The sequence below is a fragment of the Neolamprologus brichardi genome, chromosome 15 (genome assembly GCF_056152115.1).
Source record: "Neolamprologus brichardi isolate AB-2024 chromosome 15, ASM5615211v1, whole genome shotgun sequence".
Taxonomy (NCBI): Eukaryota; Metazoa; Chordata; class Actinopteri; order Cichliformes; family Cichlidae; genus Neolamprologus; species Neolamprologus brichardi.
In genome coordinates, this window is record NC_142118.1 from 39,643,148 (window position 1) to 39,657,385 (window position 14,238).

Genomic DNA, 14,238 nt, shown 5'->3' on the forward strand with positions numbered 1-14,238 from the left:
GCTTCGATTCGCACTCAATTCAAACTTTACGTTGCACGCTCACCTAACTTTACGTTGCACGCTCACCTAACTTTACGATGCACGCTCACCTACCTTGCGTTTGCACCTTTTGTCCACACGTAAACTGCGTTTTATTATTTATATATTAGTTTTTCGCCTCTCACTGCTTAAGCCATTAATCTTTCTGGAATTGTTTTTTTTAAACAGATGCGACCTCACAAAAGATATTAGCTATGCTGTCAGACCTGACGACAGCTGTTAACGAACTCCGTGAGGAGGTCAGAGCCATCCGCCATCCCTGCTGCAATGAATCGGTAGATGCTGGGGTACTGCCTCTGGATTTGCCCTTGCACAACATTGAGGAGCTAAACAATGCAGAGGCAGCTTTTCAATCATAAGAGGCAAATAAGGCAATGGTAAGTATATAAAGGTTATGTACACTTTGTAACTATAAAGTGTAATAGCTGTCAGATGTGATTTAAATACATAACAACGGCCTGTTGATTAAACACACAAGCACTTGCATACACATTTAAGACATGAGACACGCTAATTCCATCTCTTAAAATGTGTCTATAGGTGAGACGCTTTGCCTTGATTGGAGGGACCACACTGGAGGTGCGAGTCCGCCGTGTAATGGCTTATGCCATTACAAACGAGCTGGCCTCGGTACTCAACTGGGCAGGGAAAAAAACCAAGGACCAGACAAAGCAAAAAATGGCATTTAAAGATACAGCGCTCTGCAAATGCATATATGGTGGTAAGTTTTACAGTTTTTTTGCTATATTACTTTGTCTTTCTTAATAACAAGACTTTCATGTCCGGTTAATCTGGAGATGGAGTCTTTGGTCTTTGGCTTGTTTAGTCCTCGGGTTGTAGTTGTACAGCCCGAGGACCCCATGTTTATTTTGTTTTAAAGGATACACGGCACACCATGCTAAGACTTATCACTTATCACAGCTCATAGCTCTTTGGGAATCAAATGCGGCAGTTTGCAGATTTACGCCTGGTGACTTTCATGTTTATCAGCCTAGGAGTTTACATACTTTCTCCCCGCTGAAGACAGTTAACAAGAGCTTATTCATGTGCTCTAATTCACTTTTTTTGTTTGTGTGTGTGTATTTTTTTCCTAGATGGCCTGACGCAGCAGTTAGGGGCAAACTCTATGTCCAAGTTTGTCTTTGCACAAGCAGTGCAGAAATGGCTCCGATACGCCCCAGATCGTATGGGTATGGGTGGTGCAGGATGCACATCATGCATCCCCATCCCAGAGTAAAAAATTACAAACTTCTGTGAAACATATAAATGTAAATAGGAAACTGTCTTTTAATAAAGTATTTAGCAAACGAAACACGCCTATTGACCTTTTTTTGTTTATTTTTTTTCTCTGTTACATCACATGCAATGCTTTCTTATTTTAGGATATTAATATTGACATGATACATTGTGAGACATTTGTTGTTGTTGTTTTTTTATAAAGGGTGTCCAATTTGAGGAATAAGTACAATTATGTGTTTAGGTGGTTTAAGTATTGATGGAAACATGCAGTAGTTTAGTATTGGTTAAAATACTTATAAAGAAAGGTAGATTTCCAGTCATGATTTAACTGTTGTTTTAATAAAAAGCAACTGTGCGAAAGAGGTGGAAATATCAACACCATAGCTCAACAGTGTTTCAATATCAGAATCTGACATTGTTTCAATGTCAGGTTTCAACATTGATTCAACATCAAAACCTGACGTTGTTTCAACATTAAAAAAGGGTGCAGGAGTGACGTTAGGTCAACGTCACACTTCAACGTTGATTCAATGACGTCGCCTGATATTGACTCAACGTTGTTTCAATGTTTCCTTGCTATCTGGGAAATTAGGTGATGACATCATTTAGCGACTTCTAGCGACTTTTAGGACAGCCAATAGCGATTTTCCTTACTAAGGAGTTGGCAACACTGGTAGGGAACTGCTTCACCGAACTTTATTTCTTCTCTAAGGCACGAACACCGCGTACAGTGGGCTGAAACAGTTTACTCACAGCGAGCATCGCCGACACAACTCTGGCTGTCGAGGGAGTTATTATATTCCTTTTATTTATTTTCTTTTCGTCTCTTCTGTAGCTAACCGTTACTTTTTCCCCTTCTCCGCTCTCTCTCTCTACACACATACACCAGCAGTCCCGCTACACACATCCCGAATACATTTCACATCAGGCTTCACCCTTAAAGGGCCATGCCTGTAACACGAGGTTAGTCATTCATATACTGCTGCATGCGCTGGGCTGTAGTTACATCCTAAGGTTTTAAAAATTGAGCTTTAAAATGATTAGCGGTAATAAAAGCCGAGGCCGACAGTGATCACTGTTTTTGACTGTTTTTAGGGGCTTTTTGAAATTAAATAGAAGAAGATACAAAACATTAAACATGTTAACAACACAAAAGCCATATTAAACGCAGACTACTTTGGCCCGGAAGCAGGATTTGTCACGTCATCACTTAAAGACCGATTAATTTGATTTAGTGATAGTCAAGTGTGTTTATGCTTGTCTGTGCGAATATGTCCACTATCACTGTCAATTGTCAGTAAACACTTAATCTGGTTGATGAATCTTCATGTGACATATTGCTAAGTCAGTATTATTAAGTCTGTAATTAGGCGCCATTCTTCTTATTTTACGGGGGAGGCTCTCTGCTGAGGAGAAAAACATGAATTTGTTTGTAAACGGATTATCCATTGTTTAAATGTCCCGGGCAGGCAGAGCTGTTGAGAAATGCTAGGAGCTAACTGGGTGCTAACCGTGTCACTCAAATACATTAACTGTCGCAATGTTGGCAAATAGAGGAAGGGACGTAAGATTTTCGCATGTGTGGTACCGATCAGGTTTCCGGTACGGATTGGGTAGTGACACCCACACCCGGAGAAAGTTTAAACATGCATTTGTAATTCAGTTTACTTCAGTTTACAATACGGTTCATTCGCTCGGTCAGCAGGTGGCGGTATCCTCGTGCACTGGGGAGTAAACTGCCGTTAAATGAAACAGAAGAAGAAGAAAAAATCTGCACATGTGCAGTACGGATTGGGTAGACCCGATTTGTACGGTCCGACTTTGCACATGCGCAGTAAGGATCGGGGAGTCCTGATCCGTAACTATCTTTTTATTTTTCGTTTTTGTCTACATTATATTGAAATGCTTAATTATTGCAAACATTTTAAGAGATACTTATTATTCTTAACATCTTAACAGATACTCTGACCTGTAACTATCGTAAAACGCTACTAAATAATGATTATAAAATATTAGCTCTATTGCTAGCTAGAAGAATTAAATATATTTTGGATGATATTGTAGATGAGACACAGTCTGGATTTATGACAAACAGGCACATCTCCAATAGACTCGTCTTGGATATTCTGGACTACTCAGCATTAATATCTGATGACTCATTTATCCTAATCCTAGACTTCTATAAAGCCTTTGACTCAATTGAGCATGAATTTGTATTTCTTACACTTCAGAAATTTGGTTTTGGTGATATCTTCTGCAAAGCTATCAAAACTCTGTATTCCAATGCAAATAGTTCTATTAGAATGAAAAAGGGCACCACTTCTCGTTTTAGTCTTAATCGAGGGGTACGCCAGGGATGCCCGATTAGCCCTTATCTTTTTTTACTTTGCACCCAAATTCTTGCCTCTCATATTTCGAATAGCACTGTGAAAGGTATAAATATAGCAGACAGAGAGATTGTCATTAGTCAACTGGCAGATGATACCACAATTTTTCTTAAATATGCCAGCCAAGTGCCAGTTGCTTTACATGTAATAGAGGATTTCTTAAAAGGGTCTGGATTGATGTTAAACTTAAATGTCAATTATCACCTGTCAAAGAGTGTAATGTTCAGAGTCTTTGTAATATAACAGTTAAACATGAAGCAACATATTTACGTCTGATTATCTGCAAAGATCAAAAAGACAGAATTTCACAAAATTTTCCCCCAATTATTAAAAAATCTCAAACCAAATTAAATCAGTGGTTGCAGAGACATTTAAGTTTAAGAGGGAGGGTATTGCTCTGAAAAGCAGAAGGTCTGTCTCGACTGACTTGTGCAGCAATTTCTCTGCATGTGGACGGCAAAACTTGTAAGGACTGAATGCTCTTCATTTTCCTCTGGAAAAATGGGACACATTACATCAGAAAAAGTGTAGTGATGAATGACTATGAACACGGTGGTCTCAATATTTTGGATTTTACTACTCTAAACAATACATTTAAGATTAATTGGGCTAAACATTTTCTTAAAAATCCGGTATCCATTTGAAATTTTATTCCTCACTACATTTTTGGTGGTCTAAGTTTTATCTTAGGTTGTGATTATAGTATAGATAAGCTTCCAGAAAACCTTTCGATGTTTCACAAACAAGTTCTATTAGCTTGGTCCCTTATATATAAACACAACTTTACACCCCATACGTATTTAATTTGGAATAATAGGAACATAGTGCATAAAAAGAAATCATTAATTTTTTTCTAGGTGGGTTGAGAAACAGATTGTTTTAGTAAATCAGCTGTTTAATCCTAATGGGCAGCTTATGTCTTATTCAGAATTCTTAAACACTTATAAATTTTCAGCCACACCCAAAGAATATGCCATATTATTTGATGCAATACCTACGGGTATTATAATGTTTTTTAAAGGTATTCAACCTTGTATATCATCTGTTTCTCTCCCCAACCCTGTGGATACACCCATAGGAAGAATCTGTTTAAAAAACCATAGTAAAGGTAATAAAATAAGATTAGTCCCACGAGTGGGAAATTTCATGTTAAGGCTGCCGACCTATTGCACGCAATGGCGGCGCCAATAAGAATATTCGTGCTTTGTTCCAGACAGAATCTCTAACTGTTCTCCTTTGTCAGTGACATTAACTGGAAAAGAGTATGGACAATTCCTAACAAGTATTTGGTAACGAATAAAGTAAAAGAAGTTTCATTTAAAATATTGCATAAATTTTATCCTGCTAATCATTATATGACAAACTTCAAAAGGGACATAAATGTGAACTGTGGATTTTGTGGAAGCCATCCTGAGACTGTGCAGCACCCCTTCTGGATCTGTTCATGCACTAGAACATTTTGGAAAGACTTCAGTAGATTCATTGCTGACATCTCTACAAAGACTTTACTGTGAAATGGGAAAATGTTGTATTTTGTTTCTTTCGAAGGCAAAAAAAAAAAGATGATGTTTACTTTGTAATAAACTTGTTAGTTATCTTAGCTAAATTTTATTTTCACAAATGCAAATACAGTAACCAAAAGGCTTGTTTTAAACATTACTATAATGATGTTTTATGTTACATAAAATTGATTCATGGATCACTTAACAAAAAGGCTATGAAAACTATTACTATTTGTAGTAATTACAAATTATTTGAATGTATGTAATTCTTTGTATTACACCCCCTGGCATATGTTAATTTTGTTCTGGTTGTATACATGTTCTGTATACTGTTTCTCAATAAAGTTTAAAAAAAAGATCGGGTAGCGACAGGGGGTGCTCCGCTGGGAGGGGCGGAGCTGCGAGACTGGGTCAGTGTGCACACACGGAGAGCACTTCAGAGTACTGCGTCTGGTACTGCAGCAGGTAAGTGGGTGCCGGTTCAGTTGTGTTTATGTGTACTGAGTACATGGTAGCGCTCCAGAAAGCTACAAACTTAACTTCTTCACACCGAACCAAACTCCGTCTAAAAATGTGCTGATTTTTAGTGTCGCGTGCTTTTCCGGAGGCTCGCGAGGTAAAAGTTTGGTGTTTCCGGATGAAAGCGAATCTGTTTTTAATTCGGCATTAGTGTTTGCTCCAAACTTCACGGGACTCCGTGAGAATCTGAATTTTGGCTTGCCGGGGCTCAGCTCCTCACTGTAACACGCTCGTTCACCTCAATGAAGACGTGCACGAGCCGTGCGGGGCAGGGGCGGATCTAGAGAAATTTTCTTAGGGTGGCATGAGGGTGGCAAAGAAATCAAATAGGGTGGCAAAATCAAAGCCTTTTTTTTTTTCAAACACATATGCAGGTGGTTACATATGGTTAGAATAATTCAAATGCAGTAAGTATGCACGTTTTTCATATAAATATAGTCTATAACTTAATTATTGTCTGTAGCCCACATAATTACACACTTTAGTTACATAAAACATGTGAGTTTTGATTATATGTACTGTATAGCCTGTATAATAAATAAGTATGTAGCCCAATAAGTATAAAATCCAGAAAGCTACACAACATGAGGTGGTCTATTTACAAACACAAGTCTAACTTGAGTTTCACTGTTTTTTGTTAGAAAACAATCACATTGTTACAGCTTAAATTACACAAAATGTCAGAAATCTGCACTGTCATGAACAAACATGTAAACCTAATTTTTCATGATTTGTTGGATTAACTCACTGAGGTCTGACATACAACCGGCGATTTTGATTCCTTTTGAGTTTACGTTTGTGTTTCACCCTCAGATTGTTTCATTTTATTTTTTTCCCCTTGCCTTGTTTGGTGTCTTTTCAGCTCAACTGAATTTAGTTGTTTTTTTCACTGACATACTGCATTAGTATTACTGATCTGAAATCACACAAAGAACTTAAAATCCTAGTAGTATTTTTTTTACTGTAAAAAACCACAGACATGTTGAGTAAATTTTTATAACTTGAAATGCAAATATAAATTGTACATTTTGTAAACATAGACAACTATTTATCTAAAAATGCAGCCAATACACCTGCCGTTTTTTTTTCATTTTGTATAACCATTTAAAAATATTACTAAAACTAAAATTAGAGAACAATCAGGTGTTGCAATAAGATGCCCCACAAATGATGTGTGTCAGTAAAAACAGGAGAACAGCACAGGGAGAAACCTGCAGGCCTGATAACAGCAGGTGTATCACTCCGCTGGTTTTCTACTTAGTGACAGTGTTTAAATTGCAAATGTGCCTTTGTGACATTCATTAGTGCCCTCACTGACACACAAAACAAAACGACGACTACACAACACAACACACTAAGTAAACACTCCACACTAAACGTCACAAATCTCCCACATCTAAAAACTCTCTCGCTCTCTCTCTCACTTGCTTGCTCTGTCTCGCTGCCGTTACTGTCACTCCCAAAACTTTCCCCTCTTCCTAAACAACCAAATCCCACGTGTTGACTTTTTTTTAAATTGGCCGACATGGTACTTTTTCCACCGATAGGAAAGAGGTGGCTTTTCTTCCTTTCTTTACTGTTTTCGCGCTGTCCTTAAAATGCTTAAAACACACACACACACACACAAAAACGTGACGACAGTATTTAGAAAAAAGCGTGGCTTATATATATTATCATTACTCTGGATTCACTGGCCTGTAATTAAAATTTAAAAACTTTGAAGTCCGAATTTTCAATGTGGCTGAAATAGAAACTCAGCGTGGCTGCAGCTTGTTGCTGTGTCAGCTTACATCAGTCATGTGATTTGGAGGTGCAGCGTGTCCGTAGACCACAAAGGGTTAACAACACTCACCTTCCTTCCATTTCCAGAGTGTAACATCCACCCACCTGTGTAAAAAGCGAAATTCCCATGGTGTTGTTCAGAATGTGCTCTGGCACAATCATAAGCATCGCTTGCTACTGAAAACAAGAAAAAAGCCGGTCCTGCTATGGCTGAACCATTTGTTACTGGTGAGGGGGGTTTATATTCAGTTTTAGCATTTATAGTCACTGTTGACTGTAACTACGCTCAAACTGTTAATGCTATCTTATTTTAATAAACAACACTGTCACATGCAAAACTGGGGTGGCAGGGGATCATTTTAGGGTGGCACTTGCCACCCCATGCCACCCTTCTAGATCCACCCCTGGTGCGGGGACGAGCGACGTCAGATTCACGTAGTTCACCTGTAGTTGATGAGACAGGTGAGGCCGACACGTACAAAGACACACAAGGCGGAAGCAGCGTGTTGGTCCTGCAGGACTTTGCAGTCTTTAAACTTTTTTTATTCTGCGTGTGCGCACGCGCGTGGTTGCTGGATGGTCGAAGTTAAAGACTGTGTCCTCCCTCCGCTGAACTGTGCGATCTTCACGCACGTGTCACTGCCGTGGCAGATGTTTAATGATCGGATCCAGAGCAGTCTGTGCGACTGGAGCATGATGAGGAGGACACGGAGCCATGAAACTTGAGGAGGTTCCCCTCATGTGTGGAGGAGCAGGCGTCACGGCACACTCCTGCTGGGACACCACAGAACAGATGAAAAGTGTTGAGGTCACAGTGGGCTGTCCTAGTTTGGGGCATGTCCCTGCTGTCCTCCTGCACCTGCACCTGTCTCTGTGAGCGTCTGTTGTTATGCCTGAACCTGTGAGGTTTTATGGGACATCAAAGTGACGACCAGAATGCTATCAGGTTCATCAGACTCCTGCTGATTTGTTGTGGGGTAATAAAGACAGCAGTTTTCAGTTTTATTTGTCATATGCAAGTTAGCACAGGGTCAACATTGCAATGAAATGTATTTGATGAGCGGAAGACAGTCACTCAGCAGAATGGTACAGTGGAAAAAATAGTAAAGAGCAAAATGTTAATAAAATATAGTAAAAGAAAAAAGATTAACAGTTAACAGACTAAATGTATATATGTATATATAAATATATGTACACACTAGTGATTGAATAAAGAAAATCTTATATAGGAATGTGAGGGGGGGGGGGGCAAATGGGATATTGCACAGTGGCAGGAATGAGCAGCAGTACAGACTGAACAGTACAAAAAAAAATTTTGCAGTTAGTACAGTATTGCACTTTTTTCCCCCTCTTTATATAAATACCAATAAAGTGGAGTGACCAGGGAACCAGCGGCTCTTTAAAGTGTCTGAGAGATGAAAGAAAGCTGACTCACTCAGTTTAATGTTTAACTCACCAGTTAGTTAATAATCAATCAACAGATCAATATAAAAAAACTGCATGTTATGTAGGCTGCATGTTACATAAGACTGCGTGATGCAGTACTCCTTTCTGAACATGAGTAGTACTACTTTATGTAAGACCGCAGTACCTCCCAGCACAGAGCTCATGGTCGGGGTCATTGTCGGGGTAACGGCTGTCCTGTGGGCACATTTCCATTTCCACAGTGTCAATCTGGACTGTACAACTCATAAGGTCGATGTTTGTGTTTCGCCTGCTGCCCTCATGTTTATGACATCACCAGGTGTGTTAATGACATCAGAAAGTTTTTTATTCTGGGATCAGGGTCTAGCCCGACTCACCGTCAGCAGAACTTCCTGTTGTTATGAGTGGAGGTCACGAAGGTCGTGTCAGCGTCACGCTGTTGTCCAGGTGACCGTTATACTTTGCCCACGTTCCTCTGAGCAGTACAGGGAATGTCCCATCAGACCTGTTTCACCAATCAACAAGACACCTGCTCAGCTGCTCATTCATAAGGCGATTAGTTGATTCTCCTAGCAGCTGATTGGTGATTCACTAACACAGTACAGGTACATGTAGTACAGGTGAGTTCAGTTTGATTTAAAACAACTGACCTGCTGTTTCCATGGCTACAGTGTCCTGCTCTGTGATTGGCCCCAAAGATGTCGTCAGTGAAGGTGCACCCCATAGTGAAATCAAGCGCTCTGATTGGTGAAGGGCCGGTGTGGGAGGAGTCAGAGCAGACCCTGCTGTTTGTTGACATCATAGGGCAGAAAATCCACCGCTGGAGTCCTGCGACCAATCACATCCAGTCTGTGGAGACAGGTGGGCCAATCAGCATTTTCACCTGTCTGACGCTTACCTGAATGTTGACCATGTCTCACCTGTCCTTCTCCCCTCAGCTGATACAGTGGGCTTCGCGGTTCCTCGCAGGTCGGGCGGGTACGTTGCAGGTGTGGGTCGCAGCATTGTGGCTGTTGATTGGCAGACGCACAAGGTGACATCACTGGTGGAGGTCGATGAAGACAAACCGAACAACCGCCTGAACGATGGGAAGGCTGATCCGAGTGGACGACTGCTGACGGGTCAGTCTGCACACCTGGTTACTGTCTTACCTGACTGTCTCTCTGTTGCTATGGTAACAGTGGGATGTGTTTTAGGTACGATGTTAAAAGATTACCCGTCCGGGGAAAGGAAACAAGGAGCTCTGTTCTCTGTAGCCCCTGACCTCACTGTGACCAAACACCTGAGCCAGGTAACTTAACCTGCCTGTGATACTAAGATAATCCTGTTGGTGTTCTTAATCAAGTGGCTATATTAGGGCTGTTTGATATAACGATATATATCGGATGACGATATAAAAACGTCTATCATTTCATATTACGCTATTGTTTGTTTCGTGGTGTCATAAAATAAACTGTTTACGGCAATATTTTTTCATGGTTCTGAAGGGCGATCGTGGCTCAAGAGTTGGGAGTTCGCCTTGTAATCGGAAGGTTGCCGGTTTGAGCCCCAGCTTGGACAGTCTCGGTCGTTGTGTCCCTGGGCAAGACACTTCACCCGTTGCCTACTGGTGGTGGTCAGAGGGCCCGGTGGCGCCAGTGTCCGGCAGCCTCGCCTCTGTCAGTGCGCCCCAGGGTGGCTGTGGCTACAATGTAGCTGCCATCACCAGTGTGTGAATGTGTGTGTGAATGGGTGGGTGACTGGATATGTAAAGCACTTTGGGGTCCTTAGGGACTAGTAAAGCGCTATATAAAATACAGGCCATTTACCATTTACCATGGTCACTGTAGTTATTATTAATGTCTTAAAGTTCTCTCTTTCTCTTATATTTAATATAACCACACTACGGACGGACAAGCGCCTGTTTTTACGTGTTGTCGTTAGCAACAACGACGGTAAAACCATCGCGTGGCTCTGCTGTCCGCTTGTTTGTTTTCCACGTAAACCTTTCACAATAAAGCTCAAGATCCTGTTGAGACTTTTCAAAATAAACTGAATCACGTGAAAGATGCAGAGAGTTTACGGATGAGAAGAAAAAAAAGAGCCGTCAGGTGCTAAAAAATAAACCTTAGACTCAAACTTTGAAAGAAAACGGCGGCCGTTACAACTAATGTCTAAAAATGTATAGTTTCATGCATCAGTAAAAACACTCGACTCCAGCTACACGACGCCCAGCTAGAAAAACTTCACACAAGTCGAGCTGCCCGAGATTCACAGAATTTACAGAAAATATTACATTTTTGTGATTTATATCGTTGTCAGGACGATAAATGTCTTATATCGGGATATGAGATTTTGGTCATATCGCACAGCCCTAGGCTGTATCAACGACATCAGCCAGGTTGGCAGCTCATTAAACAAGACAGTCAATGAGCCCCGTTAACGTGATACCTGACCATGTAAAATAAATGTACAGTCTCACTGTACCTGTCTGTCTCACCCGTCTGTCTCACCTGTCTACCTCTCAGGTGGACATCTCTAATGGGATGGACTGGTCTGAGGATCAGAAGACGTTTTTCTACATCGACAGTTTGGCTCTGACTGTCGACGCCTTTGACCACGACCCCAGCACTGGACACATTGGTACCTGTGTACTTATGCTGCACATTGTGTGTGCTTATGGTGTAGTACATCTGTATTTATAGCCATGTTTCCTAGGTAATCGGCGTGTGGTATGCCACATTCAGGAGGGGGAAGGGATTCCCGATGGGATGACTCTTGATGCTGAAGGTCGTCTGTGGGTGGCCTGTTACGACGGAGGGCGGGTCCTCAACATCGACCCTGCTACTGGTTTGTTCTGGTTCTGATGATTAGTTCTGGTTTCTGCTGATTCTGGGTGTTTCTGTAAGTGCGGTCATTTTAAAGTGGTGGTGATGATGATGATGTACCTGTCATACACTCACAGGTGTGCGGCTGAAGACGATCTCTCTGCCGGTGACGAAGACCACCTCGTGTTGTTTCGGAGGTCCAGACTACTCTGACCTCTACGTGACCTCGGCCAGTCTTGGCCTCAGCCAGTCTGAGAGCAAACAGCAGCCCCTGGCTGGAAGCACCTTCAGGGTGAGTTGGCAGCTCATGTGTTCCCTTTTAATAAACTTTTGACACTTGACTGTGAGAAGATGATGAAACACAAAGAGCTCTCAGACTGTTTACAGTAGATGGACGTACTCAACTTTTATGTCACTGACCCAAACTGGAGCTCAGACTTCTTGGGTCATCTGTAATATTGTAAGGTAAAGACCCTGCAATAATACAGAGATATCCCAACAATCAGACAACCCCCTACGAGCAAGCACTTTGGCAACAGTGGGAAGGAAAAACTCCCTTTTAACAGGAAGAAACCTCCGGCAGAACCAGGCTCAGGGAGGGGCGGGGCCATCTGCTGTGATTGGTTGGGGTGAGAGAAGGAAGACAGGATAAAGACATGCTGTGGAAGAGAGACAGAGGTTAATAACAAGTACGATTCAATGCAGAGAGGTCTGTTAACACAGAGTGAGTGAGAAAGGTGACTGGAAAGGAAAAACTCAATGCATCATGGGAATCCCCGGCAGCCTACGTCTATTGCAGCATAACTAAGGGAGGATTCAGGGTCACCTGGTCCAGCCCTAACTATATGCTTTAGCAAAAAGGAAAGTTTGAAGCCTAATCTTGAAAGTAGAGATAGTGTCTGTCTCCTGAATCCAAACTGGAAGCTGGTTCCACAGAAGAGGGGCCTGAAAACTGAAGGCTCTCCCTCCCATTCTACTTTTAAATACTCTAGGAACAACAAGTAGGCCTGCAGAGCGAGAGCAAAGTGCTCTAATAGGGTGATATGGTGCTACAAGGTCATTAAGATAAGATGGGGCCTGATTATTTAAGACCTTGTATGTGAGGAGCAGGATTTTGAATTCTGGATTTAACAGGAAGCCAAAACAGGAGAAATCTGCTCTCTCTTTCTAGTCCCTGTCAGGACTCTTGCTGCAGCATTTTGGATTAGCTGAAGGCTTTTCAGGGAGTTTTTAGGACATCCTGATAATAATGAATTACAGTCGTCCAGCCTGGAAGTAATAAATGCATGAACTAGTTTTTCAGCGTCACTCTGAGACAGGATATTTCTAACTTTAGAGATGTTGCACAAATGGAAGAAAGCAGTCTTACATATTTGTTTAATATGTGCGTTGAAGGACATGTCCTGGTCAAAAATGACTCCAAGGTTCCTCACAGTGTTACTGGAGGCCAAGGTAATGCCATCCAGAGTAAGAATCTGCTTAGATACCATATTTCTAAGATTTTCAGGGCCGAGTACAATGACCTCAGTTTGATCTGAATTAAGAAGCAGAAAGTTAGCGGCCATCCAGGTCTTTATGTCTTTAAGACATTCCTGCAGTTTAACTCATTGGTGTGTGTTATCTGGCTTCATGGACAGATAGAGCTGGGTGTCATCTGCATAGCAGTGAAAATGCATGCTACGTATACTAATAGTTGGCTCAACAGAGCTCTGACTGTTTGTCAGCCTGGGTACAGAGCTGAAGAGAAACCTGGGGTTGTTCTTATTTTCTTCAATCAGTGACGAATAGTAAGATGTTCTGGCTTTGCGGAGGGTTAGTGATTAGGGTTAGGGGTTATGTCTCTAGGGGCCACCGCATATATTTATATGTAAACATATAAATAAATCCACTTTTTTTTTTTTACATTAGTAATTTCTTTTGTGCATAATTTTATATTGTTATTTATAATAAATTAATTAAAATGGTAAATGGCCTGCGTTTGTATAGCGCTTTTCTAGTCCCTAAGGACCCCAAAGCGCTTCACACTACATTCAGTCATTCACCCATTCACACACACATTCACACACTAATTAAAGCAACAAAACAACCTGAAGAGCCGGTTGGGAGCCGAGAGAGCCGTCTGTTTTTAGTGAGCCGAGCCGAAAGAGCCGGTTCTCCAAAAAGAGCCGGAATTCCCATCACTACTGCCCTGACTCGTGTGTGTGTGTGTGTGTGTGTGTGTGTGTGTGTGTGTGTGTGTGTGTGTGTGCGCGCGCGTGCGTGCATGCACAGGTCACAGGACTCGGGGTCAAAGGTCGACCTTCATACGCTTTCTCCGGATGAACTTCAGGAGGAGAAGACCTGATCCATCAGTGAACTCTAACAGCCAATCACAGCACAGATCAACATGATGAACTAATCAACATGTTTACTGATTACTTGTCAATCAATCAGTGTACTGATACATGATTAACAATCATCAATCACACAGATTAATGATGCTTTGTGTTGGAAATAAAACCTGAGTGACAGAGGGATTGTGGGTAATGTAGTGTCAAA

The 14,238-nt window shown here is 41.5% G+C and overlaps 1 protein-coding gene and 1 long non-coding RNA gene across 2 annotated transcripts; both read left to right on the plus strand.

Annotated features, from left to right (window-relative positions):
• The first annotated feature begins 211 nt into the window (after positions 1-211).
• On the plus strand, positions 212-1,564 carry LOC148098650 (uncharacterized). The gene is made up of 3 exons (XR_015720715.1): positions 212-416; positions 580-760; positions 1,134-1,564. It is a non-coding gene; the product is annotated as an uncharacterized LOC148098650 (long non-coding RNA).
• A 3,981-nt stretch (positions 1,565-5,545) lies between these two features.
• rgn (regucalcin) lies at positions 5,546-14,210 on the plus strand. The gene is made up of 8 exons (XM_006791888.3): positions 5,546-5,632; positions 9,565-9,754; positions 9,832-10,014; positions 10,090-10,184; positions 11,401-11,515; positions 11,591-11,722; positions 11,838-11,992; positions 13,972-14,210. The coding sequence occupies exons 2-8, from the start codon at positions 9,592-9,594 to the stop codon at positions 14,020-14,022; spliced, it is 894 nt and encodes a 297-aa protein (XP_006791951.1). The 5' UTR covers positions 5,546-5,632; positions 9,565-9,591; the 3' UTR covers positions 14,023-14,210.
• The last annotated feature ends 28 nt before the right edge of the window (positions 14,211-14,238 follow it).